The sequence below is a fragment of the Gymnogyps californianus genome, chromosome 5, assembly GCF_018139145.2.
Source record: "Gymnogyps californianus isolate 813 chromosome 5, ASM1813914v2, whole genome shotgun sequence".
In the NCBI taxonomy this organism is placed as follows: domain Eukaryota; kingdom Metazoa; phylum Chordata; class Aves; order Accipitriformes; family Cathartidae; genus Gymnogyps; species Gymnogyps californianus.
In genome coordinates, this window is record NC_059475.1 from 4562141 (window position 1) to 4585026 (window position 22886).

A 22886-nucleotide genomic window follows, 5' to 3' on the forward strand; every position below is an offset into this window, starting at 1 on the left:
ACACATTGCAAAACACATTTTGGTTTGAATTGGAGGAGATTTTTTTTTTTTTCTCCTTTTTCTTGAAACGGCAAGTAAATGTAAATTACATAGTAGGAGCTCATTGCTGTTCTGCTGGGTAGGAAAAGAAAACTGGCTTTTATTTTCTTTAAGTGATACTGATGTTGAAAATACTAATATGTGTCTATCTTTTTAATGTTATTAATGTAACGTTCCTAACGTTTCATTACAGAAAGAATCTCAGACTAGCTATAATATCAGGTACTACTGTGTTGGGTTTTTGGGTTGTTTTTTGTTTTTTTTCCAGAGCCTGCGGACAGTACAGCCTCCCAGCCCACAGGAATGAATGAAAATGTCCCATCCTCAGTTCAAAGCTGCAGCAGTACTGTTAGTTGCAATAACTCATCAGCCATCCCTCAGCCCAGCTCTGCTATTAAACCTTGGCGCAGTAAGTCCCTTAGCGCTAAGCACACAGCTACGTCTTCCATGTTATCCGTAAAGCAGCCCATATCGGAGCCTCCAAAGCCACCCTCGGAAATCGCCAAAACAACTCCCAACAGTCAAAAATCCATGCTTGAAAAATTAAAACTCTTCAATAGCAAAGGAGGCTCCAAAGCAGGAGGGACAACGCTCGAGTGCCCAGGGTCTCGGGACAACAGTTGTGAAAAGCTAGAGACACTTCTCAGCTTTGAGGAAGGCGAAGAAATTGATGCCACGAATCAGAATGTGAACAATCTGGGATCGATGTCCAGTAGTCCCAAAATTGCACTCAAGGGAATTGCACAAAGGACTTTTAGCCGGGCACTAACTAATAAGAAAAGTTCTCCAAAGGGTAATGAGAAGGATAAAGAGAAACAGAAAGAGAAAGAAAAGGATAAAAGTAAAGACATTGCAAAGAGAACGTCTATCACTGAGAAGTTGGACCTGAAAGAGGAACCAAAAGAAGAACAGACAGCACTAGCAACAACAGAGATGCCAAAAAAGTCCTCCAAGATTGCAAGTTTTATCCCTAAAGGAGGAAAGCTGAATAGTGCCAAGAAGGAGGCCTCTGCCCCTTCGCACAGTGGAATACCAAAACCAGGAATGAAAAACACCACAGGGAAATCCTCAAGTGCCCCCATTCCTGCAAAGGAAGGCGAGAGAAGCCGCAGCGGGAAAGCCGGCTCGGGGCTCTCTCATCAGAAGTCTCAGCTGGACAGCAGGCATTCCAGCTCCTCATCCAGCCTAGCTTCTTCAGAAGGAAAAGGCGTAGGAGGCCTCAACAGCAGCAGCAGCAGCCAAGCTGTCAACGGACCTGCCGCGACGACACACACCACAGGGAGCAATACTGTGAGTGTTCAGCTACCTCATCCCCAACAGCAATACAGCCACCCGAACACTGCCACGGTAGCTCCCTTCATGTACAGGTACGGTGAACTTCTCCAGTGGACTGTTTTGAACTTGACGCTTAGATAGGAAGATTCATTTTGGACGCTCTTTCAGGAGGATGAGGCAGCAAGATGAATGCCACATCATGTAAAAGTTTCTTGCTTTGAGAGAGTAGTCAATTTATACATTTACACACAAACTGTTGGTGAAGGCCATCAGACTAAGATGTATAAGAAGTTGTGATAGATAGGAGGGTGAATAGTTGTTGTATCTGACCCTACTAACAGGTAAGATGAGAATGCTAACACCTTCTTGACCAGGTACTGCTCTTACCTGTTTTTGTACCATGTGGATTAGGTTTGTTTTATGCATTATAGCTTTAAAAGTTGTAGCAACACCAATTTATGACATAGATACACTCATTCTCTTCAGTGTGGCTAACAGTGGTGGAGCTGCCTTGCTATAAGCAGTAATGGGAAATCCTAGAAAATAAAATAAAAATAAAAATCCTTTAGTATAGGTAAGGCCAGGCACAAAGTCTGCTGTTTTGTGCATTAACACTGAATGAGATAAGCAAAAGAGCAGCCGTATAGGGTCACAACTGACCTCCATCTAGTCCAGCATCTTCTGTTTGACAGTGGCAGTAGAGAAGATGTAGAGAAGAGTAACAAGAGGGAAATCAATAACAAAGCTTCCTAAGGACATGCTCCCCAGCCTGACCATGACGCAAGAAATTCCTCAGTCAGATGGTGGGATTTTTGGTTTTGACAGCCATCTCCTAGTTTTCTTTGACACCGCTTAATTCTTTCATAGGAAGAGAATGCAAGTGGTTGTTCTGTCTTCATCACCTTCTGGCTGCTCGTGATTTGAGACACCTCTGTCATATCCTTCCCTCCCTTAAGATGTGTCTTTTCTAGGCTAAGGTGTCCTAGCCTGTTTAGTTTTTACTTGTAAAGATGCTGTTCATAACCTTTGGTCATCTTAGTCGCCCTTTCCCGTCATTTTTTCAGTTCTACTATACGCATTTTTGCCTGTGATCTCTGGCAGATGTAGCGTAAGAAATGGTTGGCCACATTTTTTAAATAAAAGTGAACGTAAATGGAATGAACCTGAAGGAGAGGGATGCCAAAGGCCTACGTAGGAATGCAAAATGGGAAGAGTGACCCTTGAGTCTTCTGACCCTTGAGTGTTCTCCCTGTGTGTATGGAATACAATGCCAGGTGTCCTTCTGGGATGCAGTCACATGAAAAGGAACCAATTGGGAAAAATTCATCTGACTAAAACTTGCATTAATAGTACATGTTCTTGGTTTCCCTTGCTCTTGCATTCATCTCCGTACATCAGCATTATTGTTGCGTCTTTGGCTGAAGGTGGGGTCTACTACTAGTAATTTTTGGAGATTTGTTTTGAGTTAAAAATTGCCAGTGCAGTTTGTACTATTTTAATCCATAATTAAATAGAAAATTGTGATTGCAAACTGATTGCTTTATTGTTTATCCCTCATAACCTCCAAAAATGTATTCGTGATGCTTTGGATTGTTAAGTTTATCACTACAATGTCCTATCAAAAGATAAAGTAAAAAGCACTCTACTTGGCGTTCATCTTAGTTTGAACATAGATATCATCACCTAAAGCGTAAAAGCAGATGCAATCCATACTTTTTCTATGATCTAAAGATACTGATAAACTCTAGACAGTATTTATTTGACTTTTTACAAAAAAACAGTAATGAAACTACCTATTGGCAGCTGGAGAAAATGCTGAGAAATTGAAAAAATAATGTTTACTTTTCAGCATTGGAGGAAAAAAGGCCAAACTGTGTAATCTTGCTGGCTTTAAAGGGAAAGAGAAAAGTCAAATTGTATTGATTTGCAACGCAAACATATAGCATTATTACAAATTTACTATCCAGACACTTTTTGTATCTGCAAAATGCACTTGTTAATGCATTGCAGTAGTAGTCTCAGTTTTTTTCTGCTACCAGTTAAGGTTACTTTAATCTAAACTTTTCAGCTGCCTGTAGACTTACTTTTTGTTTGTTTGTTTGTTTTTTAAAGTAAAAGACATGAGAAATTGTTCTACATTTCATATAGGGTCAACTGAAATTAAGAATATTGCAATAGCAATTCTCTGCTGTGTCTTCACTTTTGTACAACAATTACCCTTTGGTCAGGAGAACTTCCAGCCGCTTGTTGATGCGGGTCTACGAGCAAAACACAGTGCAACTAGTAAAATGAAGTGAGTCAAGATACATTACTCAAATCTGACAATAGATTGTTGGGACATCACCTTTCATTACCTGACAGTCACAATGTCAGACAATAAATTGGAGTTTGAAGTTGGTTTTAGCCAGTCAATTATTTTAAAATACAAATGAATGACATTGCTAGTTATTGAAGGGAAACTAGCAGGAGTGTAACGTGCCATCATGCACTACCTGCTTTATATTAATGCAATACAGACTTTATTAGAGAGGATCAGATTAGCCACAACAACTGATGTTATTGATAATTAAAATTTAGCTGGAAGCCCAAGTGTCTTAAGACCCTGTCTGAAGAGCTGTGAAGCCTGTCTTTGACTATGAATTTTTTATTTTTTACAGCTGAGTGCTTGTTTCCATTTCTAGGACATAATTCAACATGGGACTAATGAATTATGTAAAATCAGTCTGCTGGTCTATTCTGGAGAGAGGGACGGAGTGGCTGATGGCGGGTGCAATTGTCTAGTTGTTATACCTGAGATACTTTTGGTGGAGAGTGACTGCACATTTCTATTTTGTTTTGCCTTCCAGATCACAGACAAACAGTGAAGGGAACGTAACAGCCGAGGCCAGCACAGGAGGGGTCAGCATGGATTCTGCTCTTTATGTCAAAACTGGACAGCCTGCTCTCGAAGACCTCTCAGGTATGTCTTGCAACATGACCTACTGACTGTGGTCTGGTTAAATAAGAATAGGCTAAAGCAAGTTTGAAGTCAGGAGCTCCCTCTTCAGGGAGGGATTTAATTTGGTTTTATTCCTAATGCTTTAGTTCGTATTAGTTACGATATTTCTTTCAGCTCTTCAGCAATGGAAACCGGGTGTCAATAATCTGAATACCAGATGCTCAAGTTTTGCACAATGGTGTGCCCCCCAAATTTCTTGAAATCATTAGGAATTCTGGGTACTTAATGTTTTTCTAGGAGACGTGCAGCACCTTTTAAGATTAAGCTATTATAAGGATCCCAAGTATTCCCAAGCATTTGATATTTATTTTTTACTTTTTAAAACTTTGCTTGAGAGCTTACAGAAGAGATTAAGTTAGTTTCCTTGATGTTTTGGTTTGTTTATAGGTTTGGAGAAATCTCATTATTCACTCACGTGAATCTGATCAGTTTGAGAAGTGGTCTTTGCAGCAATAGGAGACCACAATCCAACTACAGTTTACTATGTCCAGCATACAGAAGCTGAAACTGATTGTAATTAGAATACTAGCAGTCTAAATTAGAAAGTACTTCATATGTTTACCTAGAATTCCTGCTACTGTAAGAAGTATATGATAATTAGCAATAATTTTTAAGCTTATCAATGTAACAAAGCAATTTTTAGCAACCCTATTCTACTAAAGATCTAAAATGTGTTTTTAAAGTCACAGTCAAGTCTCCTCCTATTCCACTTTCAGCAATGTCTATGACTGTGCTTACTGCATACTATTGCAGTATATCTCATCGGTAGAATCTCTCAGGTTTTTTCGTCTACTTAGTCTTGGTGTCCTCCAGTTTAATGTGAGTTTTGAAACTGATTGTCCTGCTTGGAAAAATCATGTGGCTAAAAGTTTCACAATTGGATTGATTTCATCCTGCATTACATATTCTGTCAATGCTGCGTTTATACCTGTGTGCACATATGCTGATGGCAAAGGCAAGAGGCAGAGTCGTTGGTGAGGAAAAGGGCTGCAGGAATGCATAGATGAGCGTATCTGTGTGTATGATTTATATATAGGTGGATTAAAAATTTAAAAGGCAAATAAATGGCACAAGGGATAAAATCCTGGAGAACATTTTGGGGTCCATATTTAAATATGAGAGCCAGTTCAAAGTGAGGAACGCAGAGTGTCCAGCTGCTTAAACTTTTTCAGTATTACCTCTTAACGATCGTATTGCCTAGCCTAGATGTATTTCAGCCTGTAAACTGAGAAGTGTTTATAGATCACAAAAGATCTTTAGTCTTTAATGACAGATGTTATGTAAATACTATTATTCACGTAGAACATGTAAGTTTTGGGATCCAAAAATGGAAGACAGCTGACAACCTCAAACAATGGAGATGCAAACCCCAGCTGTGGGCAGCCAAACCCCACAGACAGCAGCAGTCCATAAAGGGGTCTTAGGGGAAAAGGAGCAAGCAAAACAAAATGGTCCCTCAGCCCAAATAAACTGGAAGAAATAAGGGACAGATTTCTTCTCTCCCTACATAGCAGCTATTGATGCTTTTAATTTAAAAGCGCATATAGAACAAAAGAGAGCATAGGTAGGGAAAACTGGAAGCTTTATGAAAACTGGAAGTTTAATGATACTACCTGTTCATGAAGAGCTAAGTGATCTAATAATTAAGTTCTAGTGGCACTATCCAATGTCTGTCTTTTAAGTATACTTATAATCTAAGCAATTGAATGTCCTTTAAGTGGAAATTTGGTATCAATTTAGGTGTAAGAGTGATCTCAATAGAAATTGGTTTAGCTTGTCTCATGTATGTTCTCTTAAGAATTTACCTGCCATTTGCCTTCATATCTATGAGAGAAATGATCTGTAAAAGAGCACTGTGACCTTTGTTAGGCTAAAGGCCTATAAATATTTTATGTTCTTTACTGCAAAAATTTGTAGATCCATGAGCGTAGAAAATGTTTTCTGTCCCAGAGACTCATTTGCTAAAGGAATCGGTCTCGTTAGGTGGCTGTTTCCAATCCAGCCAGATCATAATGGTTTGACCATTTGGCCTAAGTGAATTGTATCTCAGAGAGATTATTTCCCAGAGAGTAGAGAGCCATTAAAAAAAAATTGCTAACATGAACACTACCTGAGCCATTGTTGTTTGTCTCAGAAAGGCTAATGATAGTATAAACATTAAAGTCTATCTTCCCCTCCCTAGATATTTCCCCTGTAGTCGGGGCTCCAGCACTTTGGTGGGTAGTTTGTGCTACTGCTGCTTTGCAGGCAAGAGTATGTGACTTGGTTTTTCTGTGCCACCAACCTAGCATCTTTCAGAAACATGAAGTTTAAAGCAAAGAATGTAGAAAGTTCCAACAACGGCTTATTTACCTGGTCCTTAACACTTCTGATTTGTATAATATATAGATAGCCATCTAAACTAGCAATCGTATGGATGACCAGTATCCTGGCAGCTGAAGAATGCATCATTTGTGCAGAGAAGGCGGAGGCAAAATTTGAAAAGTTTTAAATTTGCTGTAGTATCTTCTTTAGTCATGAGTTGTAAACCCTTTAGAATGAAATAATTTCCTTCTGTGCCCAGCAGAAGCTTTGTGACGGCTTTTTGGAGGTTTTCTGTTTCAGCATTCAGCTTACAAAGAATATGTTGGCACTACCAGAAGTTCACTTCTCTTCAACCTCTTAGAAGGTTTAACTATATAAAGCTCAGCTGACTTAGCAACCAAAGCATTTCTTAATTGACGGCTGAGAGCAAGTAAATGAACTATGCTGAGGCACTAATTAAATTATTAATTTTCTAAAAATAAATTACGCTAAGGCACTAGGAGGACTTTTTTATGTATATAAACTCTACTTTTAGAGTTAAAGAACAGGACATAAATGTGTTTTAGAACCGAGTATTTAAAGAACAGGATTTCTAAATGCCAGGGAAACTAAAAGTCATCCCCCAGCTTTGTGTCATGTCGCACGTTTAAGTAACGATAACTGTGTTGTGATGTTGACAAGCAAAAACTTTTGCTATTTTACCTAAAACATCACTCAGCAGGGAGCACCCAGTCAACACAACTTAGTTTATTGGAAAGCTGTTGTTACAGAATGAGATCTATTTAAAAAGGGAAAAAGAAGATCTAGTGAAAATATAGCATTGGAGAAATTGGCTGCGTCGGGTTGATGTTAATTGTGTCAATATATGAGATGGAAAGGGTGGTATTGATGGGAGTGTATCTTCTAATGAGCTTGAAAGTTAACCAGAATTTAAATTGGGTCATATGGGGAAATGACAATACAGAAACATCTGGTGCAAAGGCAGCCTGTGAAATAAAGTTGACAGTACAGAGCTTATTCTCAGTCCGGCTGCGGCAACGGCAAGTGCCTGCCGTAGGGGAATGGTATCTCCATCCTAATCAGTTTAGAGTGTTAAATAACAGAAAGTCAGAAAAAAATGTGTTTGAGTCAGATTCAGGCAGAGGTGACGGCTCAGTTCTGTGCTGTTTCCTGCCTTATCCTGTCTCATGGTTTATTTTCCCTGTAGGAGAGGATCCAGAAACTCGGAGGTTACGAACTGTGAAAAACATTGCTGATCTTCGACAGAACTTAGAGGAAACGATGTCCAGTTTACGGGGAACCCAGGTCACTCACAGGTAATGGCATGACTTTGTTTATAAGAAAATGGAAATCACTGTGCTCTTACTTTACATCTCTTAGATCTGGCTGGGTTGCATCCTTGAAAAATGATTAACACTGACAGTGGAAGATACTGATCTTCTACTTTTTGTCTTTAAAGCACAGATTCTGAATAATATTCAGTGTTTATTGAGATGTATGATGAGTAATTGGTGGTGGCAGGTTGTATATAAAATCAAAGGTGGAGAATAATCAGTGCTTGTTAAATGTGTTAGCTGATGTTTGACTATAGGTTACAGTTTAAAATGTTTCTTCATCTTACTCTTGAACAACTTCAGTGCATTACACCCCTTTCCCCCTATGTGTAATATTTTGTTTAAATAAGCAGGTGAACTGTGCTTGGCCCACTTTATCAAGTGCATAACTTGAATACCTGACCAATCTTTGGATAAACAAATTTTTCTAATATTATTAGTCATCCGTCTATATAACTGCTTTTTCTCTGTAAAGCAGCGTTTGGAAATCTTCAGTAATATTTAAAATATGCTCTAAATAAACAAAGACTGTTATTACATTTAAACATTCTGTGACTCAGATCTTTTCAGTGTTGAACAGGAGGCTTGGGAGAATAAGCTGTTTGGCCCCTAATGAGGTCAGGGTCCTACTTAGAGCTCAGTGCCTTATGGACTCCAGCCCTAAATGAGTTCATTGGGGGAACGCTTCGTGTTTTGGCTTTGTATCTAAAACTGAGGCAGAGCTTGCAACGATGAACTCCCAGTGCTATTTTTCTTTTCAAATTTCAATTAATGTGACAGCTCATGATGATTTAATTACTATAACCAGAGGATGCACAGGTTTTTGCAGCATATATGTAACGTTATAGTGCAGATAGTACAATGCTGCCTATTTTAACAAATATCCACAATAAAAAAAAAAGTAACACTGTGTTAGTTGAGCAGGAAAGGAAAAGAGGAGTTCATGTGGGTAAGAGAAGTTGCAGCTATGAATTAGCTGCAAATAAATTAGCTGCAACTAAGCTGCAAGTGTTCAGGGTGTAGTCTTGCAATCTATACACATCACCTGAAATTTCATGGTGTAGCAGTCCCATTTTTAAGGTTCCATATAGCAGTCTACATTTAATCAAATGCATTTATTTTTTTAAGCATATTGGAAACTACTTTTAACACCAATGTCGCTACCGAGATAAGTGGTCGCAGCATTCTCAGACCATATGCAGACCGTACTAGCATTACTGTTGGAAGGGATGCAACATATTCACACACTCAAGTGTGGAAAATGGAAGATTTCATATAGCTGACACTTGTCAAAAACTGTATTTACAAGCTGTGACTTAAAATGCTTTTGTAACTGGAGCTCTGTATAAATATTATCAATATTTTCAAAAATATATTCAATTCATGAATATATAAAGTATATTTTGAAAAATAAATTTGTTTTGCCTTTCTTCTTATTTTTTCATTTAATTCTTTCCTCAGTGTAGAAATAGCTACCATCTTGGTGCTGGACACGTCTCCAGAGTATTAGGACTTTCATGACTGCAGCCAAAAAAAGAAAATGTATCAGAAAAATAGTACTTCAGTTGGTTTTCCTTTAGTCAGCTTAATATCCCACTCACTTGCCTACAGTGGCAAAACCATGGTATAATAGAGTTATATACGATTGAAGATGAAAAAGTTATGCTCTGATACTGTGGATAATCCATTAAAAAGTTCCTGCTTAAGTCTTCTCACATATATGTTGAACACTTGGTGGCCTGGGTGCAAGAGTATCATTATTTAAGAACAGTGTTGGAGGAATGGACCTAACTCTCTCAAGGCATTGTGGCAGGTAAATTCTGTTAATGCTATTACTTACAATCCGTAACTTGGTGAGTGTTCAGGTTGTAGGGTCTTTCAATCACCTGAAATCTCACGGCGCTCTGGATAGCAGGCCACATTTAATCAAATGCATTTCTTTTTTTTAAGCACATTGGAAACTACGTTTGACACCAACGTCACTACCGAGATAAGTGGCCGCAGCATCCTCAGCTTGACAGGACGACCGACCCCTTTATCGTGGAGACTGGGGCAGTCCAGCCCTCGCCTGCAGGCAGGCGACGCTCCATCGATGGGAAATGGGTATCCTCCGCGAGGGAACGCCAGCCGCTTCATCAACACGGAGTCGGGACGTTACATGTATTCGGCACCTTTGCGGAGGCAGCTAGCGTCTCGTGGTAGCAGTGTCTGCCACGTGGACGTCTCGGACAAGGGAGGTGATGAAATCGATCTGGAAGGCATCACCATGGATGCCACCGGCTATATGAGCGATGGGGATGTGCTGGGCAAGAATATCAGAGCTGATGACATCACGAGTGGGTAAGTGCCTTTACTTTTCTTCTTAAATACTATACTTTATGTGATTCTTCAGTTGTGTTTAATGACCCTGTATTCCCGTGATTATTTGGAGAAAGAAAAAAAAAAAGAAACCACAAAGATATTCTACTAGTTTTAATAAGCATTTGGAGGGATGAGGGACAGCTCATTATCACAGTTAATTTAATCAGTGGGAGTTAAGCACATGATTTAAGTTTTACGTGCATGTTAAGAAAATATTCCTATATGTGAACATACTCTTGCACATGATTAAATGTTTTCCTGAGTCAGGGTTCATTGTGATGAAGTCAAACACATGCTGCAACATTCATTTATGCCCACGAGATGGAGAGAGTGAGGCATTGTCTGTACTTTTACTGAACCCTTTTGCTGTCTGAACTTTTAGGGGACAGTTCACTGGAAGGAAATGAGTTTACTACATCTCTGTGTAGGGTGAAATAGTTGTACATGCAAAATAAAGTCTAAAGAACAAGTTAGTGTGCAGAAATACGAATTGATAGGCAATTATTAACAAGGTTTAACATCAACATTTTACCTCTGCCTTGGCTGGAAAAAGCATTTGTTCTTTGCTCCAAAGTCAGTATTCAATTAAACATGTCCGTTTTCAGTTCCTTCTAGAAAGTACAGTCATTTTTTCTTAGCTCAAGTACATCGGCATCAGATTGATGTTAAAACTGATCTTTGAGAGGTAAATGGCATATTTATTTTTGTGGCAACCTTTTCTCTGGCTGTCTTACATCCTTTGCTTTTCTGTAATTTTTTTATAAGTGACATTTCTTGTAGCATTGGCTTATTTGGAAGATTTAGTGTCTCTTACTGAAATAGAAAGCTGGAATCCAGCTGCTGCTTTGTCACTAACTTAACCAGTTAAGTTACACAATCTGGAAACCACCGTTAATTCTGTCTGTTGTGAATATTTGGATGTTTTCGCACTGTCCTTTTTGAAAAGTCAGACACTTCATTTTTAATTCTTCATTAGGGAAGCATATAGTAAAGAAGCTGATGCAAAAACCAGTATAAAATTCTATTTCCGATAAAGCACCAGTAGCTGTTGCTGCATTAATAATGCATTGTATCACTAAAGCACCTTGTGTTTCCCTCAAATAAATCAACTTACACCTGAGTTTTGCAATGTTTACTGTAGTAACAGTTATTGCTTTTCCTCTGGGCTATGACTTTTGTTCAAACTCATGGCTGTAATTTTGGCCTAGAAGTGAGGAAATTAAATTCTGAGTAGCTCCATGGTTTCTGTAAAACACCTAGAGTATGAGCTGAGAAGTGTCCCTGGCAGAATTGTGTCTGTTCGGCTTCTGCTGCTCGTATCCTAGAGGAGCCCCAGTCTTTGCAGATCTTTACTTAGTGTATAAAGTTCAGATTCCAGATTGAGGAAAAGGAAAGAATAAGAAAGCTGTTGAGTTTATGAATGATATTTCCAGAGAAATCTCTGCCTTCACTCATCTCAGTGTATCATTTCCTTTTCTATGTCTATCTGGTCATCCTGTACGGTAAAAAATTGAAGTCTCCATAGTCTGAAAATACAAGAGTGGTCTTTAGATTCTGGGTCTAAGGGACTAATAATGTAATAAAATGTTTTTGCCAGTTTGTACCTCTGTCACCAAAGCAGTGAGTTATATACCAAGAACAATACCAGGAATGGTGAATATAACGTGTAGCAGAAGAGTCATATACTCCACAACACCTCACTCCTAGCCTTGAGTGTTAGAACATCTTTAACTGAGTACCTGACTCTTATTTCCCACTAGTTTTTAAAGGAGGGAGATAACTTCCAGTTTTTACTTATATAACCAGCCACAGATTGATAAATGAGATCTCAATTTAAAGTTTTTAGGACAAAAAGAGTTATGTGTACAAACATCTTTTTTTTTTCCACATCTTTTGCCTTTAGCTACAAAAGCCTATTTTGCTAAATAATGTGAGTTGGTTTATTGATTTATATAGCACAGTTGTAGTCATTGACCAAGTTCCAAGGGCAGAATCTGTACTGTAGGTCAATCCATCGTCCGAAAGATCCAGCTCCATTTCCAGGTTGTGAGCAGGGTTTGGAGGTTGGGCGGTTTGGAGGTCCTCTCATTGCTGCACCGGTGGGCATTTGGAGGGAGCGTTCCTGGAACCAGCCCTACAATGTTGGGGTTACATAGTCTGTGGAGAGTAATCGTGTGCGCAGATTCCCCGAGAAGGGTGTATTGCAGTGTTGAATTGCAATAACAGCATTGGATATAATCCCAACGTCAATGGATAGAGATAAAAAAATGAGGATGTTACCTTTGGTGAATCTACTGACACCAAATAATGCTGGATTATCATCTCCAGTATGAACACATGTTTTGGTAGCCTGTTTCATAAGTTATCTTCCCCAATGTCGGTTTATTCCCAATAATAAAAAAACAGGATAGCGTTGTGTCTTTGTAGGAGAGGAATAATACACCGCTTAGAAATCGGAGAGGTTGCTTGTAAAGAGAGCATCCGTGTGACTTGCTGCAGAACAAATCTCTGAGATCAATGTTAGGGTGAACAGACCCAATATTTCCAGAAGCTGAGTTACGGCATGTGGAAAGCAGCACAAGAGGGCATTTATAGCATGAATAGCTCTTTATTAGCTGGTATGTGTTTCACTTTGTCATTTTTCAGGATTGCTACGATCCTGCTGTCTGAAAACCTTGGATCTGTGTTTTCATTGGCAAACTGATAGGGAAGGAAGCCAAAATATTTGTTACAGCCAAAATAAATCCAATAGCCAAGATAAACTATTTTAGCCCTGTGATCCTCATGCTTTCTCTGAAACATACTGGGTCATGGGAAGTGTCGTTTGGCCTCCCTTAATAAGTCTGCTCAAGCAGAGCTCTGGCAGACACACGGATTGCTTTCATAGGGTTAGAAAGAGTATCTTTTCCAAATGGGCAGAAAATATCTCTTAAACTAAGAAAGTCTCCAGGGGGTGGATCGAAGGTAAGAAGTTGTCTGATTGTGGGAGCTAAAACATCAACCGAACGACAAAGCAACGGGGCTAGGATTTGTGTGAGGTGGGGAGTAAGCACCCAACCCACCTCCTTCGGTGGCTGGCTGAGCTCGAGGCTTCAGAGCCTCATCAGAAAGTGGCACCTCAAAGCCCAGAATTGTCTCACCTATCCACCCCAAAGATTGTCCCAGGTGGAGACGTTAACTCTCATGGCTTTTTTAGGTTTGTTCGGAAGGTTTTGTCCACTTCAGTCTCCCTCTAGCTACTAACATACGCGCTCCTACCTCTTTTTGTCCTTTTCCCCTGCCCCCCCTAGTTCTCTCTAATGAGATGTAGAGTTAATTTTCTTTTTATCTGTCCTTGGAATGTAGCAACAGAGCTGTTGGTCAGAAAGGCCTTTTAAAATTCTTTTCTTTTAATTTAATTAATCCTCTGCCCCTATTTTCATTTACCCTAGCGTGCAGCTTTCTATGCAGAATTGACAGCATGGATATATTGATCAGTGCTGGTCACAAATTTTCTCAGGAAATGGCTTTGGGTCCGCAAACGCAGCTTGTCAAAACAACTTTTTGCAGAAGCATGGCTGTTCCAGCTAGGTTCCAACAAAATGTAGATTTGATGATGTGACAGCTTAGCCGCCCTAGAGCCTGAACTTTGAGGCGGGGCGGATGGGAGCGGCCCCATGCATGGACCATGGGTCTCCTGCATGCCAGGCTGGGCTTCGGGGCATGCCCAGCTCACTCTTTTGAGTGTATCTCATTCAGAAACGTTACCTGGTGACTCTTTCATACCTCGCTTAGCCAGCCTAGCAGTGAACTGCTCCCTCAGCTATTAGATGAAGACAGAAGGGCTCAGCCTGCATATGATGTTCAGCGGCCCTATGCTAAAATTCTCCTTGCAGCGACCTCCCGCGGGTGCAGCGGCTGTTGGGGGCGGGAGGCAGGGAGACTTTACCGGTTTATTAACCTCCCCATTTATTTGATGCTTTGGGGCCGATACATTCCCATTCCAGATCTCTATTTCCACAACCTCTTAATGTGTCTGTGTGCATGATGCTCATGGGATTATGATTCCTTCTTGTTTATTCAAGCCTTTTTGCTCCCTGGGGATCTCTCTACAAGCAGGTGAATTGGGAACATGGATGAAAGGATGCTAAAAGGGACAGCAGGCCACTCTGGGCTGGGGAACCAGGCTTTACCCCCTGCTTCTGCTCAGGTCAATCAAACCCACACAAAAGCATTGTGCCCTAGGTAGAAATCATCTTTGTGGTGCAGAGGCCTGTCTACCCTTGAGTAACACAGACCAAAACAATCATTGGAACAGAGTTCTGTTGTAGGCTGAAATTTAGGAGTTATATCTATTAGGAGGCAAAGAAGAGTTTGATATGAATAGCTGACATTGAGGACTGATTTCATTGAATGTTGAAGTGTAATTGATATTTGTAGGATTCTTGTGGCTCAGTTGCTTGATTTTGTTTTATTGATCAGTCAGACAGTGACACATCTTTTTCAGATGTCAGGCTCGTATGTGGCGTAACAGACCTTCACTTGGGCTAAGGTTTTAGAGAAAGAAAAGGAGAACTACGCAGTTTGCTGCTAATGAGAATTTGTTCTTGGTAACAGTAGTTAAGAGAAACCATTTCCTTCTAAGCTGTCTGCAACAGGAATGGTTGCTGCTCCAGGTGATGCGTGGCTAGCTAGAAATCAAGAGTGGCTGAGCTAATCATGGTCTGAATGAGAACCTGGTCACCCTGTACATTGATTCAATGCTAGCTATAGTCTTTTTCGACCTATTTTTTGCCATGGTGATTACCACTGTATTTTTTCTGTATGCTTTGAGTTACGGTGGGTTAGTCATTTTACTGGACATTGCTCTTTAAATGGTAGGATTTTAGTAATAAGATTTAATCTAAATACAGTGGATGGGTAAAACTGCATTCCTTATATGGCTATAACACTTTAACATGACTAAGAATCATTAGGAGGTTTATTTTATTTTTCTTCTCTTTGAGCAGAGTGTTTATTTGAACTGCCTTCTGTCTTGCTAGGACTGGCTGCTTACATTTTGATCTTTTCAACATTGCAGAATAGTAGCTATATATGGTAAATAGATAATTAACACAAATAATGAAGGAAGGGGTCAGGCAAGCAAACTCAAAATTTTGACTTTTATGAAAAGGTATTAGGAAACCTTGACTTCTGACTTCTTACTAAACTATGTTGAAACTGGTTCAGAACTAGCTTTTGGATTTAAAGTCATAGATGTCCTGGTGCTGTGAGAATGAAAAGAAGAAATTATGGCAGTGTTTAAATCAAAATAATATTCTTATTCCAAGAACTGTACTTAAAGATCTTTACAGGAGACATGGCTAGAAAATTACATAAGCATTTCAATATTATTAATGTTGTATATTATTTTAAATATTCTTAAATATTGCACTTAGTTCAGGAATAGTTCTGGTGTCAGCTTCATCAATAAAACAGTGTTTGATCATTTATCATAAATGATATCTCAGATAACATGCTCTCATACAACTTTTCTTGCAATGTAGGATTCAGCATAGGAAGACATAGGCTTATAAGTCATCGCCTTAGAGATCAGCTGGAATCAAGCTTTTTATTCAATATACTGCTAAAAAGGGCCAAGTTAGGTCATATGTAGTGTTTGTCAGTAAAACAAACTCACAAGTTGCGGTGTGTTGTATTTTTTGCTTACTTGTACATACTGTCCTATTGTCAGTGACTACCAAAATACCATTTAATAGCCATTATCCCACTCTGGGCTTGTTTCTGTAATAAACACCTCAGCAGTGTTTGAACTGCTGCTTCAGTGCCAACAGGTTTTTGTAATTTGAGCAAAAGGACAGCTTCTCAAGGACAAAATACATTCCTGCTCTGGGGCTAGCCAGTAGAGGGAGATGCAATCATACACACTTTGTCGATGTGGATCATCTGCAGGGAAGGAGTAGGCATGACGGAGTCGAAAGTCGCTGTGGAATAACTCTTCCTCCACTGCAGACCCTGCTGAGAACCTGTGGAGAAGCAGCACTCCCTCATTACCTCTCTTTGGTCACACGTTGTTCCTTTCCCTAACAAAATTAAAGAGGACAATGCAAAATGGATCGCTTATTCTATAGCTTATTTCTATGATTTTCATTGAAATAGATTCTGAGAAAGGATGTTGGCATTTAAATCAAAATTGGCATGTGCAAAACCCCATGAACAGCTGCCTGATTCTGGTGGATCTTCAACTTGCTCCAGGCTGGCAGCCTGTGCTTCATGGGTATGATCGTTGTCCTCTCTTAAGTAATGAGTTTCCACCCATGTTTCACTGGGGTCCGGAGTGGCGTTTGCACACCTGAAAGGATTGACCTCTTGGGTATTTTCCAGTCTTGTCTACCTCATTTTGTCAGGTTACCATATTGTCCTGGTTTTGGCTGGGATAGAGTTAACTCTCTTCTTAGTAGCTGGTACAGCGCTGTGTTTTGGATTTAGTGTGAGAATAATGTTGATAACACGCTGATGTTTTAGTTGTTGCTAAGTAGCGCTTATCTTAAGCCAAGGACTTTTCAGTTTCCCATGCTCTGCCAGCAAGCAGGTGTGCAAGAAGCTGGGAGGGAGCAGAGCCGGGGCAGCTGACCCGAACTAGCCAAAGGGGTATTCCATACCATGGAACGTCATGCCCAGTATATAAACGGGGGACAGTTGGCCGGGAGGGGCGGATCGCTGCTCAGGCATCGGTCAGTGGGTGGTGAGCAATGGCATTGTACATCACTGTGTTTTTTTTCCTTTTTTCCCTCCTTTTTTTTGTGTTATATTCCTTTTCATTACTATTATTATTATCATTATTATTGTATTTCATTATTATTATTGTTAGTATTATATTTTACTTTAGTTATTAAACTGTTCTTATCTCAACCCACGAGTTTTACCTTCTTTCCCAGTTCTCCTCCCCATCCCACTGGGAGCCAGGGCGGGGAGGAGTGAGGGAGCAGCTGCGTGATGCTCAGCTGCTGGCTGGGGTTAAACCACGACACATCTCTGGTCACCTCTCCCAGGCTAGGTCATTCATTTTGTCTTAGCGAATGACTGGGTAAATTTCAGAAACCATCTGGGAACTGGAACCCCAGGGCTTAGTCCTTCCTCCTTCCAAATGCTGTAATGGCTGTGCTGTGATTTACTCTCCTTCGTACAGGTGAACCTTCCAGCGTAGTGACCCATTTGGGTTTCACTGCCCACTGGCCCAGCTCCAGTAAGGTGGATGGCTGATGCCCTATTTCCATCCTCTGGAGAGCATTTAGTCTGGCATTAGTGTTAGGTTAGTCCGGTCGTCAGATGAATTTTTCTGTGAGATGAGTAATGTGGATTTTAACCTCCTCAGACAGAGAAGGGAGTAATTTTTTTTTAATTATCCTTTTGTGCTGCTCACCTTTAATCTGGATATGCTGGACATAGATTTGGGCTAGAGAGGCTTTGCCATAGACCCCAGATTTAACATCTGCTGTGGCCTGACTCCTGCATACAGGCAATGCTCGCAGCTCTGAGCCAAGGCCTCTAAGTCACACAATTTAGGATTGACTTGATGGTCTCACCGGATTGAACTAAACCTGCTCAGAATTAAAGATATAGTTTGGGAAAGATGTGGGAAATGGCAATAAATATAGTTAAGCAAGATTGCGTCTTAAAAATAATTAAGCTTTTACTGGTCATTTGGTTACAAGAGGAAAAATTCTTCTAATCCTAGTGAAGTCCTAATGCTCTAATGAAGCCCTTGCATCTCCTAGCAAAGTCATTGAAGAGTCGCTGCCCAAATTCCTCTGTGAAATCTGGGGAGGATCTGTCCTAGTCACTTCCCATGAGTTTTCTCAGGTCTTGCTATCTTCTTGTACATATGTTAATCACCTGGCTTCTTTGAAGCCTGCTTTGGGGGCTGTTAATAGTTAATATTGGCATTTGAAGTCTCATTGCCATAGCCAGAGTTCTCCTTCAAGATACAGTGCTCCATTCATTTTTGAAGGGCCATTCAACTCCAAGATAGATGAAGAGGAATAAGTAAAGCTTTAACCTTTCCTTTCTTCTCATTAACAGCCTAAAGAAAGGGAGAGAAATAGAGGCGAGCAAGGAGAACATAAAATAACGTTTCTATTTAATATAAAAATATTCAATATAATCTTATTCTACTAACTCTAGCTTTTGAAAGTCCAGTTACCTTGAATGGATGCTTTTCAGTGCCTAATCCATGTCATCATCTCGGATGGGCTGACTAGATTTGTAAAAGAGTTTTAAAAACGATGGTGGAACAAGCTTCTTCCTTGAGAGGAAGGTGAATTTAAGCTTAAGGTGCACTTGGCAGACAGGTTGAGTGAGTGTTGGAAAGAGGATCATATACTAGAAGAGTCTCCTCTGAAACAGGAATGGATGCAGTGATGTGAGAGATGCTTTCTTTCGGTCTAATATTCTTCTCTTATTTACTGACAGTTTCTCTTAAACTACATCTATCTAAGACTGCTAATTCCACAGGAAACTGGTTTCTTCAGAAGCTCGATAAGAAGCCGTTGTCCTGGAGGGAACAGATGTGGGGGCATGTATGAGATTTGACCTATAGTGGCAGCAGCCACCCAAGTCCCTTACAGGCTATACTGTCCTTGGAATTCCTTCCCTGAGCAAACGCAAGTTTTATAGTAACAAGCCTGCAGACTTCTTGAAAGGGAGACCCAGCTGAGAAGACAGGTAGAAATAAATTTAGCCCTGGGCAGCAGTGCCCAAAAATTGTTATAGAATGGCTGCTGAATGACTTGTGTGCCAGGCAGGCTTAATACATCTCCAAATAGAAAGTATTGATTTCATGGAAGCCACTTCTTTCTGTAGATTTCTTCTTTTTTTCCCAGAAAAAGGTCTAAGGAATAAGTAGTTAACGGGGGTGAACTTGTTTTGCTTCTAGACTGGTTTGGACAGTGTGAATAAGCAGCTACTGTTCATGTTATTAGTGATTTACAGGTGAGAGGTTTCTCCAAGTAAACTATGAAACTAAAATATACTTAGTAAGTTTTGCATAATCTCGTTTTTCCTGTCTTACCCATTAGTGGAACAGGTATCTCCTTCTTCCCAGCAGTGATTAGGATTTTTGAGACTGCAAGTCATTTATTGTTTTTTCTGGGTTTACTCCATGTTTGGGTTTGAGCATCTTCAAAACAATTCACAGTTCATTCATTAGTTTGTTAATTGCAAATAGTTACTAATTATTAGTAAAAGTCTATTAATTTATAAATAACAGACTGCCTTAAATATAAAATTAAATTTTAAATGAAGTGAGCAATAGGTTTGTGCTTCTATGAACCTGAAGGGTAATATTTGGTCTGATGTTAGGAATTTGGGCGTTGTATTAGCAGTCCCAACCTGAAAGCTCAGGACCTAATCCTGTTCCCGAATGCCTGTGTTGAAATTCACGTGGATCAAAGAATGGAATTTAAACTAGCCACAGGCTTGTTGGCAGGGTATATGTTCAACCCTTTGGTTAGAGAGATCAAGTACGGTGCCGATGTGGTGGGCGTTGTAACGGAGAGTGGTCATGCAAGAATAATGGATGGAAAGACTTTGGTGAGGAAACATGGGGAAAGATCATATGGTCTAATTCCAGTGTCATGATAGAAAATGCAGGCCAAATTCATACTAAACTGAGAAATTTGGGGTTGTCATCATCCTGCTGTTAGGCTTGCATTTCTTTTTAAGTCAGATTTGGAACATATTCCTGGTTGCAATAACAGGATCATTTTGATCACATTTATCATATTTCAGAAACAGCAGTGGAGAATTTTCTGCTGTTGGTTTTTAGTGACTGGCAAAGTTAGATTCCTTCTTTGATACTCAAAGCTTGTTAAGCCTTTTGATCTCATTTAACTGACTGTAATGATGAGGCAGATGAAGCCTAGTGAAAATAAATATTTAAAGGAAAACATTAAGGATAACAGTGTTATTGCTGCGGCTAAAAGAGAACACTTTTGCGTGTCAAAGTGGACGTTGATGCACGGAATAATCCAAAAGCTGTAATTCCTACAAGCTTTTTGTTTCTTCAGGTTTCAAGCACTTGGGTTGCTGGGCAAGTCTTCTGCCAGGAGACACCTGGGCAGCTATTTCCAAACTAACCTTGAATCCAAAGCACCAAGAGGAAAGCAGGAGCACCTGGGCTGCCAGAGTCAGCTCCAGTTTTGGGGCACGTTGCTGCTTTCCTGCTTGTGGGTTTGGGATTATGGAGCTGCGTGATGCTGAGCAGATCAGGGTAGGCTTGCCCGGTCTGTTGTGCACTGCTGACTTACCTGCTGCTCTTTCTCTTCCTAATACTTAAGTAAAGAATGCCTGTCCCTTGGCTATCTATTTTCAAAATTGGAAAATTCATATTCATACGTTAAGGAGTGAAATGAATATATATGAAGTGGTAGAGTTGTCAGACCATAAAAGTAGGTGTGCTGTTGGCTGGCTGTATACATGGGTAAGTAGGGAGTGCGGACAGAAGTCAAGTGACTCAGACCACTGGATTTTACTGATCCCTGGCATAACCCGTTCCTGTTTTCTCAGCGTGCCTTTCAGGAAAGGGAAATAAATCACTTCAGCATCAGAAATACCCTAAAAATATTGCACTTGGAAGGACTTATTATGGCATTCAAAATTTCAGAGGCACAGAAAGGATGTATTTGGCTAAAGAAAAGAGAAGTTTAAAGGTCCAGGTTGTCCAGGGAACTCCAAAGCAAATTACTTTATGCCTGTAATACAGGGCAGGGAGCCACTTTCGTATAGAAAAAAAGTGTCACCCAGAAAGTGGACTGTACGTTCCAGTTGTGTGTTAGAAGTGCATAATACTGCTTTTGTTTAACCTGAGTCTTTTCATATTCAAAGAAGTTTGGTTAATTTTGTTTCCTTGCTGACAAAGAGTGAAACTATAGAGATGAGTATGAGGCATTAATTCCTGAAAAGATTAGAAACTCCTTTCAACCAACATCATCACTGTCTCACTGTCCATTCGTTAAGTATTAGTATTTTTGACTTCATTAAAGGCAGTCATTCCCCACTGGCTGTTGGTACCATTCCTAAAGCACCTGAGCTATTAAATTTTTCGAACGTGTAGAATTTACTCATCTGTATAAAAGTCACAGAGTCTGGATACTACACTTTTTCCCAGATCATATGTTTAAACTTTTTCTTATTTTGGGGCAGGTAATGAAATACTTCGAAGTGCTTGTTTTTTGCACTGAATGTGCTTGTGGAGTTCTAGCAAGGCATCTAGTACAAATTTGTCATGTTTTTTAATAAGAAAAGTCAAAGAAATTACACCTGATCGATAACTGGCCTAATACAATTGTTTGGACTGCAATGGGTCGTTGTAGAGGAGAGACTAGTATATTGGCATTCCTTATTGTGTAGATGTATGATAGGGCAATAAATTCAGACAGCGTTGAGTACTGTTAGAATTATACGCATGCAGGATAATATTTCCTGGTTTTATTCCTCCCTGAGTAAAAGCTTATAAGATTGTCTTTAGAAAAATATACCTTCATTATATTCTCCTTTCTCATAAAGCAAAAATCTGCAGCAGTAATAATGTTGTATTCATAAAGGCAAGATAATTTCTGAGAGCCAAGACAGTTTTAAGTTTGAAGGGATAGAGAGGAAGGAAAAGAAAGCAATGGCTGGAGGTTTGTGGCACCAGTAACTTTTAATCTCCTCTGTACTAACCAATGGATAGTAGACAATTTTTTTTTTCGTTTATTTTAAAGTGTATTTATTGTAAATGTCTTTTTCTCCACAGAATTTAGAAGCTAGTACCTTTCCTTCTTCTTTCACCTCACTGTTGCATGCAGGACTTTAGGCGTCGTTGGTTTTGGCATCTTTTTGGAATTAAACATTCCTGGGTAGAGGACATTGTGTGTAATAAAAATAAGACATAAAGCTTTCAGTCTGTGATTACACAAACCTGTTTCAAAACACAAAAATCTATCTTGTGTTGTTCTGGCATGTAAGAGGCTTGTCCTATTGGTATAGCAGGTAAAGTCGTCGTCTATGTCTGTGCTTTTTTACAGGGTCTTGGTTAGAAAAACTCACAATCTAGTTGTCAAAGATGCCGAAGGCATCCAGCTTCCATTGACTTATGTAAGATTTATGAGTGCTTAAAACCAATGAAAATCTGACTGTTAGTTTTCAGTTTGATGCAACTGCAGAATTATTCTAATCTATCAGCTTGCTGAGCTTCTACGTAGAGGATGAAATCTGCTGATGCTAGTGAAAAGGCTTTCCATTGATTTCAGCACGGCTAACTCTTAAGAGTAATATATTTCATTTCACATATTCTAAGTATGGAGAACAGTCTTTTCAGCTGTAGCTGATCTTTTTTATCAAAGGACTACTCATATGCCAGAAATCTGACAACGAAGCCAAAAGCTGCATTTTCCAGTACGTGTACAACGGGTATTCGTACAGAAACATGTTTCGTGTGCAGACAAGTATCTGCAATAAACCAGTTCGCATTTGTACATTAGATGTTTTTGCAAAACGCTGTTTGCGTGTTTGTATAACAATATGGTCTTAAGCTCCACTTTTCTTTTCTTTCCCTT

At 39.7% G+C, this 22886-nt stretch overlaps 1 protein-coding gene across 3 annotated transcripts in view; it reads left to right on the forward strand.

The window, feature by feature from the left end:
* Nucleotides 1–22886, forward strand: part of NAV2 (neuron navigator 2) — a 234526-nt gene that overhangs the window by 120853 nt on the left and 90787 nt on the right. For all 3 annotated transcript variants that reach the window (XM_050897832.1, XM_050897833.1, XM_050897831.1), the window contains 4 exons: nt 308–1406; nt 4161–4273; nt 7824–7932; nt 9901–10290. In XM_050897832.1, the coding sequence (XP_050753789.1) occupies nt 308–1406; nt 4161–4273; nt 7824–7932; nt 9901–10290 (1711 nt within the window). The remainder of the gene's footprint in view (nt 1–307; nt 1407–4160; nt 4274–7823; nt 7933–9900; nt 10291–22886) is intronic.